This window comes from Canis lupus, chromosome 11, assembly GCF_011100685.1.
Source record: "Canis lupus familiaris isolate Mischka breed German Shepherd chromosome 11, alternate assembly UU_Cfam_GSD_1.0, whole genome shotgun sequence".
NCBI classification, from domain to species: Eukaryota; Metazoa; Chordata; class Mammalia; order Carnivora; family Canidae; genus Canis; species Canis lupus.
The window spans coordinates 33,742,826-33,769,232 of record NC_049232.1 but is presented as its reverse complement, the minus strand read 5'-3'; the positions used below and the strand labels follow the sequence as shown (position 1 = coordinate 33,769,232).

General features: G+C 37.7%; 1 protein-coding gene across 13 annotated transcripts in view; it reads left to right on the top strand.

Annotated features, from left to right (window-relative positions):
- MPDZ (multiple PDZ domain crumbs cell polarity complex component) overlaps positions 1 to 19,988 on the top strand; it is a 161,420-nt gene extending 141,432 nt beyond the window's left edge. For 10 of the 13 annotated variants that reach the window (XM_038552398.1, XM_038552394.1, XM_038552393.1 and 7 more), the window contains 15 exons: positions 2,894 to 2,986; positions 3,071 to 3,145; positions 4,362 to 4,536; positions 6,480 to 6,625; positions 7,396 to 7,479; positions 7,614 to 7,807; positions 9,257 to 9,404; positions 10,454 to 10,540; positions 11,408 to 11,498; positions 12,370 to 12,413; positions 13,260 to 13,382; positions 14,998 to 15,102; positions 15,662 to 15,774; positions 16,571 to 16,694; positions 18,579 to 19,988. In XM_038552398.1, coding sequence (XP_038408326.1) covers positions 2,894 to 2,986; positions 3,071 to 3,145; positions 4,362 to 4,536; positions 6,480 to 6,625; positions 7,396 to 7,479; positions 7,614 to 7,807; positions 9,257 to 9,404; positions 10,454 to 10,540; positions 11,408 to 11,498; positions 12,370 to 12,413; positions 13,260 to 13,382; positions 14,998 to 15,102; positions 15,662 to 15,774; positions 16,571 to 16,694; positions 18,579 to 18,725 — 1,749 coding nt within the window. In that variant the 3' untranslated portion in view covers positions 18,726 to 19,988. The remainder of the gene's footprint in view (positions 1 to 2,893; positions 2,987 to 3,070; positions 3,146 to 4,361; positions 4,537 to 6,479; positions 6,626 to 7,395; positions 7,480 to 7,613; positions 7,808 to 9,256; positions 9,405 to 10,453; positions 10,541 to 11,407; positions 11,499 to 12,369; positions 12,414 to 13,259; positions 13,383 to 14,997; positions 15,103 to 15,661; positions 15,775 to 16,570; positions 16,695 to 18,578) is intronic. The other 3 variants (XM_038552400.1, XM_038552403.1, XM_038552405.1) reach the window with 1 other exon arrangement.
- The last annotated feature ends 6,419 nt before the right edge of the window (positions 19,989 to 26,407 follow it).

The following is a 26,407-nucleotide window of genomic DNA, read 5'->3' as shown; positions in this document are numbered from 1 at the left end:
ATAGTTGATCTGTGGCTCAGTCAGTGGTGTCATCAAGAGCCAGTTCTTTTCCTCTCTCTGCACAGCCATCAATGGTCAGGTATATTGCAAGAGTGGTCTTCCTCTCAGTTTTAGAATGGCTGCCAACCATAGTTGGGGGTCACGTGCTACATCTTTCACGTGCAGTTGGGGGCTGGAGGGAAAGTGGCTGTCTCATAATTCTGAGTAAAATTCCTCAAATCCATGCTAGGTGAGCCAGTTCAGCCCGTGCCTACTCCCAAGCTAGGGACTGTGACCATGGGAATAGAATTCCTTGGAGTTATTTCTCCACTGTTGCATAAATTACCACAGAATTTAGAAACTTGAAACAATAGACATTTATTATCTCGGTTTCTGTGGGTCAAGGATTTGGGAGCAGTTCAGCTGAGTGGTCTGGTCAGACTCTGTTGTACAGTTTTCCAACACACTGCCAACTGGGCCTGCAGTCATGTGAAAGCTTGAGCAGGGCTAGATCCTCATCCAGGATGGTTTACTTGAATGACTACTGGCAGGAAACCCTGTTTCCTCTCTGTGGTGCTGCTTTCTTGTCTTCATAAGGCTTCCCTCAGAGCAGGTGATCCAAGAGAGCAAGGAAGAAGTCTTGATGCCCTTTGAACATAGTTGTGAAATTGTACACCATTCCTTCTGCTTTATTCTGTATTTTACAATCAGGTAACCCAGTCTAGTGCACATTCAGGACCCCCTTCTTGAAGGGAGGAATATTAAAGGGTTTGTGAGCATATTTTAAAATCACCACCCAAAACATAGGCAGAGAGAGAGAGAGAGAGAGAGAGAATGAGCAAGAAAGAGAGCATGCCCCTGTATGTTGTTTGAAGCAGCAAGGGGTGGGCAAGGGGCTGGATATTCTGACAAAAATCTGTGAGCTTGTATGAAGGAATAAGATGAGAATGGTATTAAATAGATAACTAGCAAGTGCCCACTGTACTAATAATGTACTTTCCTGACTATAGATAGGCAATAATAGAATCAAATCTGAGTTGAATACATAGAGTCATTGTAGATGTAGAGTATTTCTTATTCAAACAAATGTTTCTTTATGGTAACAGGAGAGATCATTGGTATAGAAAATCCCAAATAGAGGGTTTAACTAAATCAGGTGTATTTGGCATTGGCATTGGGATTTTGTCTTTTTGGTAGCACATTCACCTCTGGATTCATTAAACCTGATTCTTTCCCCACTGGATCAGGATTCAGGGTATCAAAATCCTGGCAAGTTTAGAAAATGTATCCAAAGTTAATGTAATTCTATCCTGTAGGACAATAAGTAGAAGGAATGCATGTGTAATAATAACACTGTATATAGTGCATCAAGTTTTCAGTCCCTTTCTTATTATACCTGATCCTCACAGCAGTCTCATGGTTGGGCTGTGAGGTCCACTTATAGGTGGGGATTTTTGATAAATACCGTGTAGCACTACAAATGTATTTTCTCTTTCTTGCGATTTTTCTTAGTACCATTTTCTTTTCTGTAGCTTCCTTCATTGTAAGAACATGGTATATAATACATATAACATACAACATGTGTTAATCACCTGTTTGTTATCGGTAAGACTCCCAGCCAACAGCAGGCTCCTTGTAGTTCAACTTTTGAGGAGTCAGAAGTTCTGCATGGATTTTCAGCTGCACATGGGGGACTGCAGCCCCCACATCATTCAAGGGTCAGCCTATTTCCCCCTTTTTAGAGAAGAAAACTGAGATTTACACATGTCATGTGACATATCCAAATTCCTACAGCTAGACAGTAAGTAAGTGAGAACTGAGCTCTGCTCACTCTAAAAGTGCAGTTTTCTCTGCCTTAACCAACGTGTGACTGATAGGAGAGCTGTGGTAGAGAGCGATGCACAGTGACAGTCTGAAAATCATCAAACACAAATAATCTACCTCTGAAAAGCCACAATGCTGATAATCTTTAAAATGCTGATGTGGGCCTCCTCTTGATGTCATTGTCATGACCCTTGATGCCTGATGGCAGGTGTGGACCCCATGTGCACATTTCATAGAAACCATGGTAGAATTTCCTTTCCTCTCTTTGGCTTCACATTTCCCTGTGCAGAAACTGTAATGAAAATGGTTGCTAGCTCTAACCAGAATGAAAATATTCAAAACCCTATTTTAATTTTATTAATGTAAACATTACAGAAATGTAAAAGCTGATACTCTGGAACATTTGGTCTTGATAAAAGAAAATGTGGAAAATATAGACAAAATATGTATCGCTCTCTAAGCTTGGCAGGCTTTCAGCACACGTCTTTGGGCCTAGAGTTGAGAGATTTTCACTCTGTACCAAATCAAAACACAAGTGTCTGGGGAAACAATACTGGGTATTCAGCCCCAGAAAGGACGAGCATGCAGAAGTAATTGTAGTCTGTCTGCTAAGAGAAGAAGGGTGGGATGAAGGGGCCCGTTTTGGTGGTTATTTCTTAGCTGTAGGCCAAAAAGAGGAAGCAAGATACTTTGATTTGGTTTTAAATGACTTATTCCATCGGCCAGTTACACAAAACTGCACTGGCAAATGATGTACATTCAATGAGTTATTGAACGCATTTTGTTCTCTGGATGTTTTGCTGAAGTTACTAGAGATGTGTAACTGGATATATATGATAAATATACTAGAAATAGTAAACATGTGGGAGGAAAGAATACATTTGAATATTTGATAGAAAAGAATTTATTTCCATTAAAAAGTTTAAAAGTTTGCTTATGAAGAGATTTCTATTAGTGAACTTTCAGAATGGCTTCAATCAGTTTTCTAGCCCTTGGATAGAAGATAATATTCAGAAGTCATGGCCACATACTTTTCCTTTGGATCAATTTAATCTGCTTCAGGTTTTCTAAGTTGTTATTATTTCTCTAGGATCAAGGGGGTTTGGGCATTGCTATCACTGAGGAAGACACGCTCAGCGGAGTTGTCATAAAGAGTCTAACCGAGCACGGGGTAGCAGCCAAGGTGAGGCTCTCTTGCTCTCATAAAGTGGTGTAGAAGGGAATTACTTCCATAAAATCACCCCAAATCTTAAATGTTTCCATTTAGGATGGACGGCTCAAAGTCGGAGATCAGATTTTGGCTGTAGATGATGAAGTCGTTGTTGGCTATCCTGTTGAAAAGGTAAGTTTCCAAAAGGAAGCAGATAACACTGTTAACCCATCTATGGGCATGGCTAGGGCGTGTGTGTGTGTGTGTGTGTCTCTGTGTGTGTGATCATAGGGAATTGGAACCATATAGCTATACCAGACAGATTCTAGAAAACAGAGATCATTAAGGAAAAGAAGAGAGTATACAGAAGTTCTTCAGTTTCTTTTTTCTATTTTCTAATCAAATGATGTTAGAGTATTTTCTATTGCCTAGTAAATCCAGTGTCAAGTGGGCATTTTTGATAAATATCATTTCTATTTACCCTTAGAAAAACTTGAAACTTCTAATATAAAAGGTCAACTTAGTGTTAAGACCAAAGAAATTTTCATGAATATTTGCTCCAATAAATATCCACTGTATATATTGCTTTATAAAGAGTCTCAGTCATGAAATGCCTTACTCTCATTGGGATTAACAGTTACCTATGAGTTTCCTTCTCTTCAGAAGTGGTAATACTTAACTAGTAGTCTCACTTACAGCCTTTCATAGCAAGTGCTAGAAAAAAAAGCTGTGTTTCTCTTGAGATTTGGTGTGCAAATGTTTTTATTTCTACATTGACCAGCAAGAAGCTTAAATCATTTTTTAATTTTTACTTTTTTAATTTAAATTCAGTTTGCCAACGTGTAGTAGAATACCCAGTGCTCATCTTAACATGTGCCCTCCCTAATGCCCATCACTCAGTTACCCCACCCCCCACCTGTCTCCCCTTCTGCAACCCTTTGTTAAACCATTTTTTAAAATTCAGCTTTAATAATTGTCTGGGTTGGACCCTTTAGCCCATATGTCTATGTTCTAACTTTCCATTTGGCTTGACTGTTCTGTTGCATAGTTTTCCTTACCCTGCTTTTAACATAAATGTTTCCATTTTATTAAAAGTGTCTGTGTAAGCTGTTTCAGATTCTTAGTAGAATCAAGAAATGGGTAAAATACCCCGTCTATCTTCTAAGTTTGTGGGGGTTCAGACAAATGGGCGAGATTAATTAAAAATGTCAAAAATTGAAAACCTGATGCTTATATAAAAAAGGATATGGTCACTACTAGACTTCTAATAGGAATTCACTGTGGCCTTAATCAATATCAGGCAACTGAGAAACCTTAAGTTCTGATAAGGAAAATGATTCCAGCTATAACAGTGACTTACTAATGTGCTTCTGAATTTTGTTTCCCTACCACACCAACACCCTGCCAGTTTATTAGCCTTTTGAAAACAGCAAAGACAACAGTGAAACTTAGCATTCGTGCTGAGAATCGCGACCCTCAGGCTGTGGCTTCAGCGGCGGGTGCAGCCAGCGGAGAACAGAAGAGCAGCTCCTTGGCTCTGATGGCCCCATCTTCTGGCTCCCCAGAACCAGAGTCCATCCCAAGTAAGGGCCAGTCTCCCATGATTCCTGCTTGTGTGGCACACCCAAACCCAACAGCAGGTTCCTCGGGAGCCTGCTGCCTGTATGTCACTCACTGTGTGACAGGCCCCAGTCAGGGAACACTTTGGTGAAGATATGGTATAAAGACAGGGGCTCCTGAAGAAAGATCACTGGACTGTTAGGCAGGGCACCTGTGTGCTACACGTTAATCACCCAGAGGGCCTTAGGCAACCCATCCACCGGCTCTGAGACTCGGCTTCTTCTGAGCGGTACTCTTTACTCTCTGAGTATCTTTTGTTGAAGGTTCCTGTGATTCCAGGCATTTGACTAATGAAGTAACATCATTTTGAATATTCTTTTTTTATATTGAGCAAGTAATTTAACTTCTTTCAAGCCTCAGTATTCTAATCTGTAAAATTGATACAGTGATGCCACTTTACCAATAGAGTCCATAGTGCCTGGCATTACAAGAAACTCTTAAAAATAATGGTCATTGCTATAATAAGCATAATTGATCTGAGGTCTGTCATTTAGGTGAAATAGATCCTGTTAAAATAGATGAAATGGTTGTATGTGGACCATGGAATGAGACGTGTGTGTCATTAAAATGCCAGTCCAGTAAATTGAGGCTAATTATTCCTTTAAGCTACTTTTTGACAAAAATTACACTAGTGTTTAATAAGACAGCAAATTTCAAGCTTCGTAGCATTGAGAAAAGTACTTAAACACATAGACTTTTTCTGCTATGGGAGGAAAAAATATCTCTTTCGGCCTCCAAACGGAAACACTAAGTTCTTTTGACAGGTTTTAAAGGAAATAGCAGTTTAAAACGTATGTAATAGTTAGACAAAAAAGTCTTAAAGTAATACATATCTGATAAAAGTAATCCTTTATTTAGAAAGACTGGGTAATTCACTGAAATGTTAAAAGGTTTTACAGAAATTGTCTCCTTTTTCAATTTTATGTTGTTCCCAAAATAGCATTGTCTATAAAAATACGAAATGCTAAATGAAAATGTAACAGAAAAGAAAATATCTTACACCTGCTCTTACCATTTCAGGAGCAAGAATTATTAGTCTGTCTCTGATTTTCTAAAAAGAGATCCTCTTGCCTAAAGCTACTCAACAAGTGTCTCAGCTTTTTCAAAGCATGACATGTACTGTATGCTCTTTGGTATATCATAAAGCATATGATATGAAGACTATCATAAAACAACGTGTGAAATTATATTCTCCTTGTTTTCTCATAATCTATTCTTATCTCTTCAATCCTGAGCATATATGCATCAGAATTTAATATCTGAGTTTATAAAACATCGAGACATGCAAAGAAAGAAACTGCACATGAGTCTCACTTCATGTTTTATAAACTCAGATATTAAATACAGTTGTACATGTGCACAGATTTGATTACGTAAGAGGAGATACCCTAGGATAAGAAAAGGAAACCAAAACCAAAACATAAAAAACCTTGAAATGCAGGCGCCACGAGCGGAATTACTGATGTACTTTGTGTTTTGTGGTCTTCCCAGAATGTGTTTTGAGATTACTGCCACGTATTTCACTTCTAAGTTTTACAAATCATAATTTCATCAGAAGTTTTTTGGCTCTAGTGAAATGTAGAATCTCAGCATGAAACTAGAGGCTCACTTCAACTCTCTGCTTTTATTCCTTTATATGTATTCTCTCTAGCAATTTAGAAAAGATGCCATAGTGCAAAAGGTAACTTTGTACCTGCCGCCCTAAATTAATGACTAGTTAATCATTTTGTTTGATATTTTAAAAATATAACTAAAAGATTAAAGTAAATCCAAAGTCTTCTTTGTCTCTAATCTTGGACCCTTTTTCTGCTCCATCCTCCACAGGCAACCAGTGGGATGAGTTTGATGTCTATACCATCTAATCAATTTGTATTTGTATTTCATTTCATTTTAAATTTATTCTTAGGTACAAGCAGGTCATCAACACCAGCGATCTTTGCTTCTGATCCTGCGACCTGCCCCATTATACCAGGCTGTGAAACAACAATTGAAATTTCCAAAGGGCGCACAGGGCTGGGCCTGAGCATTGTTGGAGGGTCTGACACTCTGCTGGTGAGGACACCACCCCCAGATGCTTCAGATACACAGATAGCCTCTTCAGTGGGCCCTGAAAGAGATCTGTCAGGGAGATTTCTATCAATTTTATTAAATGAAACATGAAGGCTTAGAAAAATGCACCATCCTTTGTTATTTTAATCTGTAGAGCAAATACCAAAAATTGAGTGCTGAGACTTTCATTTTGAGTCCGTGAATATTGACTCAATAAGATAGTTAGACTTGAGGTTGTGACCTTTAGGTTCAAAACATTTCTGTTTGTTTACCAGTCTTTGCCATGTTTTAATTTATCTTTTACTGACTGGATATAGTGGGGTTGATCCATATCGAAAGGAGTCTGAAAACTGGATAAATTATAGACAAAATTTTCTAAAAGTCAAAAGGCTTTTAAAATCTAATTGCTGCATTTGTGGATAGGAAAATGATGTGTATCTATTGATTTCATTTGCATATAGGAAGGGTGATGTATATCCATTGTGTGTGTGTGTGTATGATTTATGTGTTTCATAATTTTTTCTTTAAACTTCCCTCTCGTTAGAAAGATATATAAACTTCTTTGAGCCTTAAAAAAAAAAAAAAACTTCTTTGAGCCTTGTAGCAAAAATTGCATTACACTTTCCTTTAATTTTTTTGTGACTCACTATGGATCCAGTGAGTATATAACCCACCATTATCTTTAAAAGTACAGTATGTTTTAACTTTATTTCTGCTCACCAGTCCTAGGGAGGATGAGCTAAAGTATGAGTATGTTTTGTCTGGGCCCTTAGGGTGCCATTATTATCCATGAAGTTTATGAAGAAGGAGCGGCATGTAAAGATGGAAGACTCTGGGCTGGAGATCAGATTTTAGAGGTAACAGAATACTTCTAATAAAGAAAAGGTTACTCTGGGGAGGGTGGTCTCTGTTTCTTTGTTTCTTTCACTCTCTCTTTGCTCGCTCTTTCTTTGACTCCCCTGGCTCCTCACAGTGCCCCATTTCTGTACAGGTGAACGGAATTGACTTGAGAAAGGCCACCCATGATGAAGCAATAAATGTCCTGAGACAGACCCCACAAAGAGTACGCCTAACACTCTACAGAGATGAGGCCCCATACAAAGAGGAAGATGTGTATGACACCCTTACCATTGAGCTGCAGAAGAAGCCGGGGAAAGGCCTTGGATTAAGTATTGTTGGGAAAAGGTATGACTGAAGAGGGCAAACCTCATGACCTTTAGGAAATGATGAGTTTTGGTTCTTTTAAAGAAAAATCACAGTTGTTGTATCTTTATCAGCTGCTGGTGTTCTGTGGATGGCTCTTGTTAGCTCACTCAGTAATGGAGCATCAAAAGACCTCACTTTTGAACTTTTCAAGTTCGTATTTTGGGGGCTCTTGAGGCTACTAGACAAAAAACGATTTGATATTTCTTGAGCACCTTCAGTTCTAGGGAACAAAGTTAAATAAGACCTGGTTCCTGACCTCAAAAAACTCATGGTTTGGTCAACGAGAATTAAATATGTTCTTACAACAAAGGATTCTGTTGATAAGTGACAGAAACATATTATGGAGGAGTCTAGGCAGCAGAGCAAAAGGAGACCAGTGATTCTATTTGAGAAAGGAGATTAGAGAAACTTCTCAGGTAATAGATGCCTAAGCTGAGGCTGAAAATGATTAGTGATAGTTGGTCTATTTGCAGGGAGCAGAGGATTTTCTGGGGAGAAGGATTGGCTCAAACATAAACATGCCATCAGAAGAAAACAGAAAGTAAGAGGCCGAGGTGGTAAATTGGTGAATATATATATATAAATTTAGTATCTAATTTATTTAAATATTTATAAATAAGTAATATTAACAAACATATAATCCAGTAAGTTCCAACGCCTTTATTCTAAAGATGGGAAAGCAGAGGATCAGATGGTGAAATGGTGCCCTTGAAGTCTTGACCTTGGCAAGAAGTGACACAATTGCATTTTCACTATGCACTTCTACTTAACAGTTGTCTTTGTATCTCAGCAAGAAGATGCTGAGTTGTCTGTAGTTTCATGAATGAAAGGAAGATTGGAATAAGATTACCATTTGTTTATTTTTCATAAATCCATCTTGCATACAAGTTAGATCCATAATAAAATAAAAGACATCATGGGAATGGTACTTAAATAGTTTCAGTGAGAGGTACGTATTATTTATTTTCAAGAACATTTAATGACATTAATGATAATACCAACATATATATGTAGCCTCAGGTCAGTATTCATTCAGGGTTTTGTTATGGTGTAGAAAGGACAATAGACTTAGCACCCAAAACTGGCGGTTAAGTCGCATTTTTGCTGTGTAGTAACTGTGTGACCCATAAAGTGAGTAAACAGTAGTAGCCACTTCAGCTCACAGTACATAATGGTTGAAGAATAAATATGCTTGTGAAAGATATTTACTCCATGAAATACTATAAGACATAAGCTATTATTATCACAGAAAATAATTCTGATAATGTTGCCCCTGTGTTGCTGAAAACAGACTTTCTAAAGTCACAAAGATGGAGGTCAAGTTTTCAGTTAAAAATGTTAGTTTTAAAAAAGTTTTCCAATACATAAACACTCTACCTTATGTTGGAGAAAAAATGGTGATGTTGAAACTCAAAACTATGTTTACAGAAATGATACCGGAGTATTTGTGTCAGACATTGTCAAAGGAGGGATTGCAGATGCTGATGGAAGACTGGTGCAGGGAGACCAGATATTAACGGTGAACGGAGAAGATGTCCGTAACGCCACCCAGGAAGCTGTGGCTGCTTTGCTAAAGGTAAAGATCAAGTGCCAGAAAGGACTTCGTATAGTAGTATGGAAGAAGGAAGAGATACTACATGGGCTACCATGGTCAAATAAGCACTGAATCCTCTTTATTTAAAAGTGTTATCTCAAGTAAGACACATTTTTAAGTACGATGCCATATTTTAGTGAAATAAAATATTTTATGCCAAATAAAAGACTTTTCAAGGTAGACATCCATTAAGGTCACACAGCTAGTAAATCACACAGTAGGATTTAAACCAGCATGTCTAACTCCAAGAGCCAAGAATCACAAAATACCTCATTGTGCTTTCACCTTAGACTGTATAGTATTTTTTGCATGCCTGTGATTTATTTGTTAGAGGTCACAAGGAAGTTGTCTTCAGTCCTAATTTTATGTTGCTAGCAATATGGCTTATTTTAATATTGTGTCTTAGGTCTCTTCAGGTACAGTGTGGCCATAGAGAGTTTGCCCAGTTATCTAAGCTGTTGTGGTGGTCATGGCTGTCTTACTGTTTCTCTTTTGTTTTTTAAGCCCCGAGTTACTTAGTACATTTGGCCTATCTAAACCAGTATGTTTCATGAGATAGTTGCTCAATTCCCAATTTCTCTTTTCCTTGGTAGAAACAGTCTCCATGTAAATCATGAGGTCATAACAGACACTAGGTATTGCTGCTGCTGCTGCTTGCCGTCATTCTTTTTTATGTTTTAGAAAAGCCTCTTTCTTTTTTTTTAAGATTTTATTTATTTATTCATGAGAGACACAGAGAGAGAGGTAGAGACACAGGCAGAGAGAGAAGCAGGCTCCATGCAGGGAGCCCGATGCAGGACTCGATCCCAGATCCCAGGATCATGACCTGAGCCAAAGGCAGACGCTCAAACCACTGAGCTACCCAGGCGTCCCTGGAAAGGCCTCTTTCCACAAAGAATTGAAGGTATCCTTGACTGTGGAAATCCCAAAAGGAGGATGCCTTTACAATCTAATCTTAAGGAGTGTATGTACTCCCGAAGATGATTGTAGCATCTTATTGAAGCATTTTCATAAAACAACCACTCCCGTAGTGTTCCCTAGGCACAGTGACCTTGGAAGTTGGAAGAATCAAAGCCGGTCCATTCCATTCAGAGAGGAGGCCTTCTCAAAGCAGCCAGGTGGGTAGCTGTGCGGTTCATCAGGGTGATGCAGTCCACATGCCAGAGGAACTCCGAGATGGCCCTGCTGGTACTGTGTACACAGGTCCCGCCCTCTGGCAGAGGGCAGAGTGAGGTGTGGAGTCTGGGATGGGGAAGACCAACAAGTGAGTGTGGGCAGTGAACAAGGTATAGCTCTTGAATAGTTTGTAAGTCTTCCTAAGGAGCTTAATTTCAACCATTTTTCTTTTCTTTTTCCATAATTATATAAGTTAACTGATTAATATATGTAGAGCCTACCAAGGTGATATATTTTTAAAGTATTTTTTAACAAACACTTATCAGTTTTAAACGGAAAAAAATCCCATGTAAGGTGAACTATAGAAGCTCACCACTATGTATGAAGCTCACCTCCATGTATGTTCAGGATTGCTGGCCAGCCCCTCTCTTTAGTTGGGTCTTCTGATGACAGAAGCCCATTTTCATCAGCCAGTGTTTAAAGACTCTTTACTCACCCCTTCAACACTGCCATTCATTTCCTGTTGACTTGCCCTAATTTTACAGTTTTTTCATAAGCCCCAGTCTATGTACAACATCCATTTAAATTTAGGATTAGCTTGAATGAAATAAAATCCACTAAAATTTTAGGTGCTTTGGAATCAATCTCATTCATTCTTTTAGCCTCAATTTATTTATGTCCCTAGGCAAATTCTCCCATAAAAAAAGTCAATAGAAACTGTTTAATTTGCCCTTCAAATTATCAGATGCCACTGTTACTTAATAGATATTTCTCTCTAGATACATTAAAAGAACTGAATTCTGAAATAAGTGGTATTTAGGGGATATTATTACTTCAAAACGTTCTAAAATAATTGTTGTGTATTTTAGATGAGCGAAGGCAGCCTGTCATCATTCACTTTTCCACTTTCTGGATCCAGTACATCTGAGTCACTAGAAAGTAGCCTGAAGAAGAATGCATGTAAGATTGGTTTGATATTTTAAGCATGATTACTGGTTTGAGTTTTAGTAACCAACACTGATTTTTTTCCTCTGTCTCTGAGCTCTCTTTCCCCAAATTATTTCATACCCTAATATGGGTGCAGAGGTATGTGTTGGCAAAAATTCTGAACAGTACGAAGCTGCATCTTTGTTGTCTGGCAGATTTCTCATTTGTTGTTTTTTCTACATGATATACAAAACATTAGAATCAGGATTCTGTAATTTTTTCTTACTAAGCAGACTGGTGTAATTAATTTTTATTTCCTTTTCTGTTTATTCTAACACCAATAATTCAGAAGATTCCATTAAGTGAAGCCTTCTTTTTCCATGAAGATGCAAAAATTTTGATTGAGAAAGTCAGTATGATTCTCCTGTGTTTTAATTACATGAAATCATGATGCAGAGTGTTTTTTGGCTTGAAGCTTTGGTTGAAAGTTATTCAAATTGAAGAACTAACCATATGGCAATCTCTGTTTGCATTGTGACTAATATTCTAGAAATTTAGCTACTTAAGTCCATGAATTCCTTTTAATGTGTCCATGACTATTTTTCTCAGCTGTGCACATGTATCTTTCAACCCAAAGCCTATTCTGCTCTTGACTCATTCAAAGTGGATTATGTAGTTATATAATCAACGATTGAAATAAGAAGGAAGAAATGGGATGGTGTGCACATTTTTCCAAAATAAAGATTCCCTATGTGAGACAGATTTAATCATGCGTACTGGCAACTTTGAGCACGCTCTTTCAAAAAAAAATAATAATGTATCTCATTTAGTCCCATTCCAGCTTTGACTGAAATTTAATTGAATATGAAAATACTTTAATAACCATATTTTTCACCCTTTACAGTGGCATCTGAAATACAAGGATTAAGAACAGTTGAAATAAAAAAGGTAACTTGGGGAAGAGAAAACCATATAAACTCTGTTGACCTCAGAGGCATCTGCATATATATTTTCCTATTAGCTGTCTTACGATTTTACTGTATCATCAGAAAACTTATGCACTGTATACAGTGGAAATATCACAATACAGTCTTCACTGAATTTCCTGGTCACAGAACCTTGTATGAAAAATCATTGTTGGCATATCCTGTGTTGCCAAAAATGGCATCCACCCAACCCTACACAATGTAGTCCCACCTCCCACCTCTCACTTGTCACACAGAGAACCAAACCTCTGCCTTCCATGAATGTTTCTTACTCTCATGAAACATTCCCCTGACAGCAGTACACATGAGAGAACGTAAAAGCAGCTACGGTGTATTGCACCTTTGCTATCTGCTGATCATTCTTGTAGCTGCCTCATGTTATCATTGGCTCATGTAATCTCTGCAGCCTTCGGTAGGGGCTGCTCTGATCTCCGTTTTGTCATTGAAGGTCTAGGAAGAGGGCTGAACTTGGTCAGTCCCACTATTTCTAAGTGTGGGTCCCCGGCATTAATACAGATCTTTCTGATTCCAAAATTGGGTCTTTCACTTCATTCACATACCTGCTTTTCATCAACCTCACAGCATGATTTTCACTTAAAGTGTTTTGATTTCTTTTATTTCCTGGACAGATGCTTATTTTCCTAAGTCACAGTAAGGACCTGTGTCAAATGAAGTAATGTAGTTTTCTTGAGTCTCATTTTCCTCACACCTCAGAGACCTGAGTTGCCATAGGATATTGGGCCAAAGAAACCAAACATCAATTTAAAATGCCACATTGACCAAAATATTTTAATCTCTTGCATGGCAGGGGCCTGCTGACTCACTGGGAATCAGCATTGCTGGAGGAGTGGGCAGCCCACTTGGTGATGTTCCTATATTTATTGCAATGATGCACCCAAATGGAGTTGCAGCTCAGACCCAAAAACTCAGAGTAAGTTCTGCTAATAACCCTGGCAGCCCTTGCAAGTCTGGCAAAAGTTTTCATAAACCCTTTGAACCTTGTCCCTTGTTGTAGGGAGGTTTGAATATCTATATCTGCTTTTAAATCTGCTAATCCCTTGGGATCCCTGGGTGGCACAGCGGTTTAGCACCTGCCTTTGGCCCAGGATGCGATCCTGGAGACCCGGGATCGAATCCCATGTCGGGCTCCCGGTGCATGGAGCCTGCTTCTCCCTCTGCCTATGTCTCTGCCTCTCTCTCTCTCTCTCTCTCTCTCTCTGTGACTATCATAAATAAATAAAAATTAAAAAAAAACATCTGCTAATCCCACCACAGCAGAGCTTGCTTTGAGTAAAGGTAAAGAAAATGAAGAGAGGAGAATTGACAAGTCAATGATATGGAAGATCTGTCGTTTCTTGGTATTTTTTACTTGTGTGCAACTCAGTGAGAGAAGTTAAAACAAAGTGTTTCACAACACTTTGAAATGAGATGAAATGTTTTCCTTACATGTGTCACTGGTTTAAATGCCAATTTAACTTTATTGAATTGAAGACTATCATTTTGTTGCAATTGATCATCAATTTTACAGAAAATTGGGGCACCTGGCTGGCTCAGTCGGTTAAGCATCTGCCTTCAGCTCAGGTCATGATCTCGGGGTCCTGGGATTGAGCTCTGAGATGACCTCGCTACTCAGTGGGGAGTTTGCTTCTCTCTCTCCCTCTCTCCCCTCCCCAACCCTGCTTATGCTCAGTTTCTCTTTCTCTCTCAAATAAATAAGTGAAATCTTTAAAAAATTTTTTGCAGAAGTTTAATATCAATGTGACCTTCATTGTAAAAATATACAAAACTTACTTCACAGTTGAGGGATTATGCTAATGCAGGGCCCTATTTTTGCTAACTGCCCAGTTCTGAAATCATGTGAATATTTCATTAAAGTCTCTATGAAGTAAAATCTGCATGGCCTCATGTGTCACAAAGGGCCTCAAAACTTAACCACCTCTTAGTTTCATCCCTAAACTGAAAATGGTTCAGTCCCTTTTGATATCTGAACTTGTGACTGACTGACACTTAAACATTGATTGTTGCATGTACCAAAAAACTTTTCTGTGCAGGATTGATAGTGAATACTTTGGTCTTTGTGGGACAAATGGGTCTCTGTTATATCGACTCAGCTCTGCCCTGTGAAGGCAATGAATAAGACAGCTGTCTTCCATCCAAACTCTGTCAACAAAAATAAGCAGTGGGCCAAAGTTGGCCTAGAGTTCCAGATAACATGTATAATTATAGTGTCCAAAGACATTCTAGTTCTTAAGGGGTAGCAGATATTTTATTCTTCAATAGGAAGCAATGTCTTACCCAGGAGAAATGAAGAGAAGGGAAGAGTGATTTTCCACCTGCCCCCAGAGACTACTGAACTCAAACATTATGTACAGCTTCTTTTTATAATTGCTACTTCTTGAAATTATTGGCTTCCTTGGTTATATTTCAGTTGCTGAGAGCAATGTGTATGTGATGTGCAAGGTAGAGAAGGAAATCTCGTTCAGGTGTCAGGGTCTCACTCTCTGTGGCTGCTTTAACAGATGCCTGATTCCTTGTCTCCCTTGCAGGTTGGGGATCGGATTGTCACTATCTGTGGCACTTCCACTGAGGGCATGACTCACACCCAAGCAGTTAACTTACTGAAAAATGCCCCTGGCTCCATTGAAATGCAGGTAAAATTCGCACTCAAGCACTCTTCCCAATATGGGTAGCTTGAGGACACATAAGCTTTAGCATTAAGGAAGTAAAAGTGCTTAATATTACTACTGATGTTATTTTATTTAGTAAGTCCCTTGAACATAAATGATTACATTGAGAGTTCCAAGAAAGTGTGTAAAAAACATTTTATCTTGATGTGTTTATTGTTTCATGCTTTATATCTAAAGGAAAAAAACCCCACAAGGTCTTAGCAGTAAATGATTAATTGCTAGAGGGTTAAATGGTGTGAGTGGCTCTGTATTCTAAAGATCCTTAAAAAATAATTACATATGAGACCATGTTTGAAAAACATCAAACTTTGTAGAACTGAATTATTCAGATATTTTTACTGTCAGTGGAAGAGGCCTCTGGACCTTGTGAAATTTCTATTTGGTTGTATATCAGGTTAACAGAAATGATTAAGTGAACAGTAAAGTACATGTCTTAATCCTGTAGCTATTTTTGAAGAACAATTACTGATGTCTCTCTAGCCACACAAACGTGTTTCTCTCTTTCTGTTTCTCCCATGTACAGGTGGTTGCTGGAGGAGATGTGAGTGTGGTCACAGGTCATCAGCAAGAGCCTGCCAGTTCTAGTCTTTCTTTCACTGCGCTGACATCAAGCAGTATATTTCAGGATGATTTAGGGTGAGTCCATGTATTATGGTTTCTGTGTCCCTACCACTTACAAAAAGGTGTAAAAACGGGATGAGGTATGAAGATATGAAAACCAAGTGTTTCTGAACTGTTAAGTAATTATGGGATGGATTTAGTTTATTGAACATAGCTAGATAGCATGCTGTTCACCTTCCCACGTTTTTTGGCTCTGAGTTTTTGGGGGAATATTTTAGTCTGGACCTCATTACCCTGTGTGACATGGAACAGATCAAACCTATCCTTTTTAAATTTCACATTGCCAACTCATTTAATAGATCATCCTTTTGATTAAAAAGTTTATAGCTCCCCAGTTGTACACAAGAATTGGGATATAAAGAGAGGAGAAGAGAGGGAAATATTAGAATTTTTAAATAATTTGAGGCAGCCTTTACATTGCTAGATAATAGATTTTTCTCTCTGAGCTTGGGAGTACTGATGTATGACTTATTTAATGGTAGTCCTCTGTGCCGTAGTCTTCTTCCTTTAAACTGTAAAAAGAATATGCAAGCATTCAATGAGAACATGTCATGAACGTGTTAGTTTAGGGGAACTATAAATGAGTAATAGAATTAGGGTGTTAAAATAGGATTTTGTTGGATTAAGTAAATTTAAAATACTGAGCATAGCCTGCACCGACAGTTCAAGCTCCCCAAAATACTCATAGTATACTCGCTGTCAGTAGAATTGAGATTTATAGTGGTTCTAGGTGGATGTCAGATAATCCGTAATTTACAGATTTGACTTTAAAAATCAGAAACCTCTTCTTTTTTTCTTCCCTTTCCTCTAGACCTCCTCAGTGTAAATCTATTACACTAGACCGAGGACCAGATGGCTTAGGCTTCAGTATAGTAGGAGGGTATGGCAGCCCTCATGGAGACTTACCCATTTACGTTAAAACAGTGTTTGCGAAGGTAAGCTTGCACATTTTAACCACCCCCTTCCCCCCCGAAACATTCATTAATAGTGGTCAGCAGCTGGCTTATTAGTTTATGGCCTGAGGTAATGCCAAATGGTTAACAGTTGATCATTTTCTTTTGGAACTCCCTTCAGGAACAGGTCATTAAATATTTTTGTCCAATTTGAGGTTTAGTTATATTTAAAGGAAAATAGGCTCAAATTGAAATTCCATGGGAACTCTTGACAATACGCAACAAAAATAGTAATGGACTTTAGTTAGACAGTAAGGGCTGATTTTTTTGTCCTTGGAAAACAGGTTGCCTATGATTGAATGTCTTTTGAAAACGGGACATTTTAAATGTGTAAGCTGTAGAGTGCTGGCATTTCTTTTTCTTTGTGTTTCTTCTGTTGTGGAATATAAAATAGACGTGGAAAAGTACATAAAATAGTTCTGCAGGTTAAATAACTAATAGGGCATTTATTTTACAGTTTAATTTTATTGCATAAAATAGAAAATATTACAACTGAAAAAATTGCAGAATATCCAGAAGCTCTGTCACCTGCAGTAAATCAGCTATTTATAATCAGGGAATTCAAATTTTGAAGAAAATTGTGTTTAGTTGAAATGGTACAATAAGTATTCTATTTTAAGGATATTTAGAATAAGAATAAACTTACTTGCAACATTGGTGAAGCTGTTAAAATAATTCAAACCCATATAATTATCGTTAATATGTTCTTTAGACACTTTTCAGGAGCCACAAAATTGGACATAATTTCCTACAGGAGAAAATCTGGAATCTCAAGATTTTACAGTGCAAAGGATCAAACCTTATGGCCGACCTATTAAACAGTTTGATACAGGGCTTTAGATTAGCACTGTAGTCCTTTAAAGTGCCTACCTATGGAGGTTTTAATTCCATTATTTTGAAAAAGAATTATTATTTTTAACTAACTTAAAGTGCTGTATCTACAGCAACCTAGTTAAAGGCTTAATTTATGAGATTTTTTAAAAGCCATTGGTATGTCCAAAAATACAAACAGCATTTGTCAGTGAATAGAAGAGTCATGCAGTCCTTTTCCTCAGCCTTGGAACAATTTATTTAAGGCATGCTAGTTAGAACATATTTTAAGAATTTCATCATTATGGATTCCTCATTAACTTTTCCATATTTTTAATCTTATATTTAATTGCATAATTGCCTACTATAAGCATGCCTTAAGATGGGATTCTTTTTCAAATAGCAATGTCTGTGTTTAATCTTAATCATTTGAGGCCCATAAGAAATATGAAGACCCCCCCCCCCCCACCAATACCCTTGGGAAGTAAAGAACAAGCAGCTCAAGCAGCCTATTCAAAGCCACAGAAAGAATTACAGTTAGACTTAGCACCACTTGCATCCTGCCCTGCCCTGCACTTGTCAATGTGCATGTGGGCTTTATGCTTCTGCAGACCTTTGCCTCCATGCCCTGATGCCCTTGTCCTGTAAAACTGCTTTTGTTCCTGTCTAATCCTTTGTCTTCTTCTGTAGGCCTTCTTTACAGGATAAAAAATCCTGGATTCTATGAAATCATTCCTGCTAGGCAAATTCCCAAATATTCTTTATTAATTTGAGTTCTCACCAACTGCTGTGCTGAACAGCCAAGAACCATCCAACTAATCTATTGACTGCTAAATTCTCTCTGAAATTGTAATCTTAGTGCCGAAACCATTTAGGAGCAAGACCTCCTTTGTGTCTGTTCATCATTGCTTAATGGCTGTGGAGCACCCGTGGAGCACCCAGAGCAATGTGTGTGTACATGCAGAGCAATTTACATTCTTGTTTAGATCTTTTTCTGTTGTGTAGCTGCAAGGCAGCATTTTTTGAGAAGCAAACAAGCCTACTTTATAATTGCAGGGAGCAGCCTCCGAAGACGGGCGTCTAAAAAGGGGTGATCAGATCATTGCTGTCAATGGGCAGAGTCTGGAAGGGGTAACCCATGAAGAAGCTGTTGCCATCCTTAAGCGGACTAAAGGAACTGTCACTTTGATGGTTCTCTCCTGAATTTACTGCAGAGTGGGGCCAACTCAACAACCCCTTGCTCACATCCCACACTGTGAAGAGAATGGAACTGGTCTTGTGGATGACTTTCCCTGCATCATCTTCATCAGGCTCTTCAGAACTCTAGGGGGAAAGTATCATTTAAGTTTGTTTTTCTCATGTGGAAATGATTTTCTTACAAGCTAGCATCATTTTTCCTTTCTCCTTAGATTCTTGTGAACCTAAACTCAAAGGGATGGACTGTGTGCATAGGTGAATCCAGTCTTTCTTTGTAAAGATGTCTGACATTTTGTAGTCGCATGTGAAGAAATTAGGTGCTGACCTGGTTAGTAGAGAACGAGAGAAATAATTCTAAAGCTAACCTAAGAGAAATGGCTTTAGTAAATTAGGGTGAGAATGAAAATAGAAAATAAGGAAGAAAATCTCAAGTTTTTTTTTTTAAATGCTTCATTTTATCCCCATTTCTAACTAGAAAAGAAAATAAAACATTTTTTTCTATTGAAAATCTTTAAAAACACTCTCAGTATCTAAATTATTTGAGTATTATAGAAAAATTGTATCTCCCCACCTTTAATATACACATACATATTTTCATCCAAAAATGAGTTTCTAAGACTGAGTAAATAGTGATTATATGAAGCAGTGTCCCTAAATTGGTAAAGAACACATTTGATGTGAATCTTGATGTTCATTTTTATTTTTGACCTGTTATAAAATATTTTCATGTTTCTGTAAGTAAAATGGTGATGCCACCCACCATTGACTATAGTTTCTCTAGAAAGCAGGCATGCTAACCATGGAAGAACATAGAAGTCTCTCAGAATCTTTAATGCTGGTTTTAACCGATGCAACACTAAAAATGTGTTAGCGTGCTGTGCAATTGGTTTTCAATTACTATTAATCTTAATGACAGAGAAAAAAGCAATGTGTTAGTAATTATTTTGGTTGTGTGCCATTAGTAAATTGATAGAAAAATTAAGGGGATTAACATAACTTCATTTCATTGCCTTATATTAACATCTTATAATACAATAGTTTAAGACTAAAGGAAACAGATGGAGCTGTTTATTGAGACAACTGGTGAGGAATTATCATGTGTTCATTCCCATTTTAGAGCGTGAAACTCCTACATTAGAATATATAAAGTCACTTTAAATATTATCTATATTTGTAACAGAAGTAGTGTACAGATATTTTATTACAGCACTTTTGTGTAAACGCAGAATTGAAGTGAATAAATAACAAGTTTCATGGTGCACAAATAAACGGGCGTATTTTTTTTGTTCTTTTTATTGGAAAAAAGGCTTCATTAGGTTGTTCAAGATTTACAATTTAAAATTGGTTTTTATCATGTCTAACTGAACATATGGTGTCCATAGTTACAACCAGAGGAACTTTGGACAGCATCATTATGAAAAGCTCTGTTTCTTACATCCAGGATTTTTACTAATACTGAAGTGTGCCCTGCCTGTATTTGTTTTTCTGAGATGCTATATTAATGTAGTAATATTGTAAATTGTTCTTGGGGGTAGTCAAGACCTAAAGTGAGTTCAGATAGAAAAATTAATATAAATAATAGATGAGAAAAGTATGATTTGAACACTGAGCAAGGAATTGGAGAACATTTTGTTCTGCTCGTTCTGCCCCTAATTAGCCAATGAATGTGTGTGTTCCATCTGATTCACTCACCTGTAAAGTGATAGGTCATCTTATCTCAAAGCTTGCTCCGAGTTCTAAAATATAAGAATTCTGTGGTTCTTACACAGAATGGACAGAACCAAATTAAAGTTTGAGTCAATATGTGGAAGTACTCCCCACAGAAGAACAGGCCCAGCTAAGTGTCTGTACTTGCCTGAGTAGCATCTCCCCAAAATTCACAGCCACAGGGAACCGTGGAATGTGAGCTCATTTGGAAATAGAGTCTTTGCAGATATACTTAGTTAAAATGAGATCATTCTGGATTACGGTGGACCCCAAATCCCTAAGGCCAGATAGAGACACAGAGACATAGCAGAGGAAGGCCATGTGAAGAAGGGACCACAATCACACCAGAGCCCACGTTGGAGACTACCAGAACCTGGAAGAAGCAAGGAAGGATTTTCCCTAGGGTCTTTAGAGGACAGCTGGCCCTATTGACACCTTGATTTCAGACTTCTGGTCTCCAGATCAGTGGAAGAATAAGTAAGTATCTGTTGTTACCATCCACCTAGTTTGTGGTACTTTGTTATGGAGGCCCCGGGACACTAGTCACAGTGTCTCAAATGTTTTATATTCACAGCTGCTATCATTGTACCTGGCTAACAAGAGAAGTGCTAAACATGTTTGTTGAGCGTGCAAATGATTAAACTATAGGTCATGATTCATTTCATGGTGTTAATATTGCTTTAGTTGGTTAGCTGCAACCTTCATGCTAACTGCAGAAAAAAAGAAACCATGGGCATGCCGCTGTAGGGATATAAAGACACTGAGGAAAAGTTCGCCTCCTGAATTGCTACTAATTGACAAAGTCAGCACATGAAGGAGGAGGGAGACAGGAAGGAAGGGAAAGACTGAGAAGCATATAAATTCATCAGCATTGGGGACACGTGACAAATACTTCCTTTTTATAATTTTGTGTAAATATAAGAGTTCTCTGTGGAAGAAAGTGAGTAGAGTCCGAGGACTTGAACCTTATAATAAATGCTATGTACAATTCAAGATAGTGGATTGCCCATAAGAGGTGCCATATATTTGCTTGTGTGATTAAACCACACTGGTGAATACGACACATTTGTGGTGTTCTTTGTGATCCCTCCCAAAGGACGATGATGATAATAAGGATAACAATAATAATAATGTGTTTAATTTCAGCACCAACTGGTATGTAGCTGTGGGAGTCGTCATGTGGTGTTGCAAGTCAGTAGGCTCCATACAACAGAAGGGTGAGGGAGTCGGAAGCATGAAAACATTAAATTCATGGAAGACGAAATGTGGAAAAGGACAAGTTTTTGTTTTGTTGTGGGGAATAGCGGTAAAGCGGAGTTTCATAGGTCTGGTGAAGCAAAGGAAGCTCTTCCTTGCTCTGAGGTAAGCTGTCCTAAGTTGCCTTAGAGCTGGTCAGCTAGCTTCTTGTCTGAGGATGGTGCGCGGTGATTTAAGGTCTTTCTTCGTGTCTCAGGCTAAGTGAATAGAGCAGTTGAAAGGATACCTGCAGGGAAACAGGACTAAACAGCGTCTCCCTTCCCTTCCCTTCCCTTCCCTTCCCTTCCCTTCCCTTCCCTTCCCTTCCCTTCCCTTCCCTTCCCTTCCCTTCCCTTCCCTTCCCTTCCCTTCCCTTCCCTTCCCTTCCCTCCCCTCCCCTCCCCTCCCCTCCCCTCCCCTCCCCTCCCCTCCTCTCCTTTCCTTTTTCCTTTCCTTTTTCTTCCCTCCCTCCCTCCCTTCTTTCTTTCCTTCCTTCCTTTTTTTTGGTCTAGGTGTGAGAATGCCAAAACTATTGTCACCTGCTTCCAGCAGCCCTGGTGTGTTGTTTCATGTCAGTGACAGGTATTCTGGAACGCACTTGATTTATGCAAAGATGTTCTTTCATTTGGTCTACTAGGAATTAATGTTTTACTTTGCCCTTTTGAAAGAGAGTTATTTGTAAGACAGGATTGGCCTCTGTTACCTCAAGTGGGAAAAAAAATTGTGGGCGGCAAGAAAATTTCTAAATGAAACAACATGAAAACTAGGCAGAGCAAATGTTTTAAAAGTGATGGTTGTGTACTTGATATTGCTGCTGCTTATTCCCTTCAAAATATACCTGGGTAGTCCATATTGCTCATTTCAGTGTAAATTAGGGAAAAATCTATTATCTAAGAATTTTACTTACTGATGAAGTACTAAAAGTTCAATAGTAGGCCCTTAAAAAGAATTCTGTCAAAAAGGAGGCAAATCCATGGTAATGATCTCAGAATTCTTTCACTAAAAATGTTTCTTGAAGTTTCTAAAAGTACTACCATCAAAAGACTGCTTTAGATGGCTTTGAGGAGGAGCTTCAACTTGTTCATTTAACACTGGGCATTTTTTCAGAGGCTGGTGTCATTTGGGTATACTTTGTGGTTCTTTCTCCTTCCCTCCCTGCCCTCCTTCTCCTCATACTCACACATATTTTCAGAAACAGCACACTTATCCTTGGAAAACATACTTTTTTCTCTCACATCTTTTCTTATTAATGTACTAGAAATTATTATTTTTTTTACTTGAGTGTACCGTGAAATGCTTGATATTCAAAGTTCTACTCCCCTGAACTTCATTAACCCAAAGGAACTTTATTCCATTCAGTAAGATGTACAGGTTTACCTTGCTTTGGAAAATCCAATGTATATAAAGCATTGATACCATGCAAGGGTAATCTATCAAGGAATGGCAATAGTTGTGCATATATGTTTTATTCTGGTAGATAGAGGGTAATAGAAATTCAATGGCTTTCTTTAATGACCTTCACTTTTCATTTTTGTATAATATTGTCTTTTTTCTTCTAAAGTGGGTGTAAATCAGTTTATATCAAAATTTCAGTTGTCATGCAATCCATGTTTTCTATATCTCTGTATTTTGTTATACTATTTAGTAATTAACAATATAATTGCTAAATATTTTTCTTTAAATATAGACCAATTTTTAACTTAAATGTATTTAAAAGAGGAATTGTGTCTCAGGACTTAAAATGGAAAACTAGTCTCATTTGCCATAAGTATAAGGTAACTACAAGCAAAACCCAAGTTATTAAATCCATCAGGATACTCTTGCCTACCTAGGATCAGAAGGCCTGCTCACTTTGTAAGAAAGGGAGAAATAACAAATGTACAAATGTTAAAATGGTGGTGACTCTGCAGGTAACTCTTTTTCTTAAAGGAACTGAAAGAAAATACCTTTTCATTATGTGATTCAGTATTTTCTAATGCCTGTCATTGCCACCTACAACAGTGATCTCACCAGATACTCCGTCTTCGGAAAAATTCTGTTATACCAAAGTCAGGAAGGTTTTGTTTGTAGGCTTCTTTTTTAAAAAATGTGAAAGCAAGCCAGTCAATTCCTGTTCTTAAGAGTATTCTTGCTAATGAGGTTAAGATTTTGTTTATAAGGCTTTCTCTAAAACCAGAATTGGGTCATCACCTCCAGTGCTTTTGTTTTGGCAATCTGAGTTTGAAATAAAGGACAAATGACATAAATTAATGTAGTAAAATTAATGTTGTGGTAATATTAAATAAAGCTAATGCCTCTTGCACCTGGAGGGCTATGCAGATGGCAGGCATACCTAATTATGCACCCTGCTGCCTTTAAGTGTACTGATAAAAATCTCTCAACTGAGTATAAAATATGTTCATTCACTGGCTCCAGACAAATTTGAGTGCAGCAACACAATACATAAACACAGCCTGACATACTTCTTTTTTTAAGGGAAAAAATGCAATTATGTAAGTTAAATGAAATAATTAAATATTTACCTGATATTAAAAATGAGTAACTACTGCAGTCATGCAGTCATGGTCTTTTGTCCTTTTTGTGAATATCAAAATACCTATCAGTCCCATAAGAAAAAGATTGCTCTCAAAGCAGTCAGGGAATACTTAAATTTAAGTTTACATCTCACTGGCTACACATTAATTAGAAAGATGAATTTACTAATTGAATCCTAACAAACTTTACTTGATGTCTCACTGTAGGTGTAAACTGGGTTGACCAGTTCTTGTTCAATATTTTAAGAAGTAGCTACTTCAAATATATCAGTATAATGAAGTATAGAGACAGTTTGTTTTGCTACAGGTATTTCAGAGATGTCAGTGAATTTTTTAAAACTTTCTATGAGTTATCTTCATTTAAGGAATGTGAGTTCTCATGAATTTCATTTTGTGGCCATTGAATATGCAGTTAAAAGGACAACCAGCATCTTCTAGTTTTAGCATCAGAGTGATTTTTTTAAATGCCTTCATGAGACTTTTTATACACACCTATTATTTCTCATATATATTTGCTACCCACATTTTAAAAATAAAAGGATAAACTATTCTTTTTTAGACATAGTTTCCACCAAAATAGGAGATCTGGTGCCAGGCATTCATTGCATGATAAAGGTGCTGCTCCACTTTTAAGTGGTGGGGGTAGGGAGAAAAAAAAGTGGAGGGTTTTTTAGGCTGAGGAGCATATAATTTCTATATCTTTTCAGCTCAGAGTTAATAAAAAATGAACTGTACATTTAAAAATTATATTTGTAGGGTTTTTTTGCCATTTGGATAACAAACTATGCGGATCATTTACACCCCATTCACCTACCTTAATTTATCAGTCCCTGGCTCTTATTTCTTCTGTTTGGTAGTTGATTTTTTTCTAAAGGTTTTCCACCTCAGTATGTTATAGGTATTTATATAATGAAGTTGTCAGTGTCTCAACACCCACTTTATCTTGCATGAGTGTCATTGCTGATAAATGTCTTATGCTGAAGGAACCCTAGATTTCTCTGAAATATTTCTCTGAAATATTTAATAAAATATTAAAGAGTCTGGGCCTCTGGCTCCCAAGCCCTGGATTCATACCCTGGCTTGACTTCCAACAGGCAGGCAGCTAACATCTTTGAGCCTCTACCTCCTTCCTGTAAAATGGGAATAATAGCATCGTCTTCACAGTTCGTTCTTTTAGTATCAAATGAAATGAAGGGTCTGCACATGATGGCACTGGATAAATGAGAAAGTCCATGAACTCCAGGGTTGTGATGGTACACATAGTGGAATTGTGGGGGGTCATCTGGAATGCACTATCACTAGTATTGATATATATTCTGGCTTTAAAAATAAACTTGTAAAGTGCCCCTTTCTCATTCTAGTAATTGTCTCATAATTTCTGCTAGAATGGGAAGCAAAAGCAAAGATAATTCCAAGAGAATTGAACTATAGTCCCATTGGTTGGTAATGTGGATGTGCCACTCCTTAATATTTTAAATAAGATATTGGGATGGGAATGTTTTAAACACAGCGGGAGGTTTTATCAATCTAGCCATATCTCTTGCATAATAAGCCAAGTATCTAGTTTTAAAAGTAAATGGGGAATTATACAATATCTGTCACTCGCATAATCTATCTCCCTCAGTCATCTGTGTTCATTGGGATAAATAAATTTTACATTCATCCTCTTTTTTATGTGCAATCCCTTTTCAGAAGGAAGAGAACAAAGCAGAAATTAATTTGGTAGACTAAGGCACCTGGGTAGCTCAGTCAGTTGAGCATCCAACTCTTGATTTCAGTTCAGGTCATGATCTCAGGGTCATGAGATCAGGTACCCAACAGGGGGCTCAGCATTCAGTGAGGGATCTTACTTGTTCCTCTCCTCCCCCACTTGTAGGTTTCTCTCTCTCTCTCTCTCTCTCTCTCTCAAATAAATAAAATCTTTTAAAAATTAATTTGGTAGACCAGTCTTCTAGAAGGAAGTTGGTGAGATCAGAATGTCTGTCAGGTACTCCTTTATTCCATATTAGATCTTATTTCTCAAGTGACTGATACTAAATCATTTGGGGAAATGTAAAGTAGAAATTGTATGTACTACAAATGGTTAAATTCTTTTTAAATTTTTAGTGTTTAAATTTCTAAGGAGTCAGGGAAAGCCAGATTTGCTTTTTGACAGGACTTCTCCCAAGTGATGATCCCCTGTGATAATAAAATAAACTTCAAGCTATATGT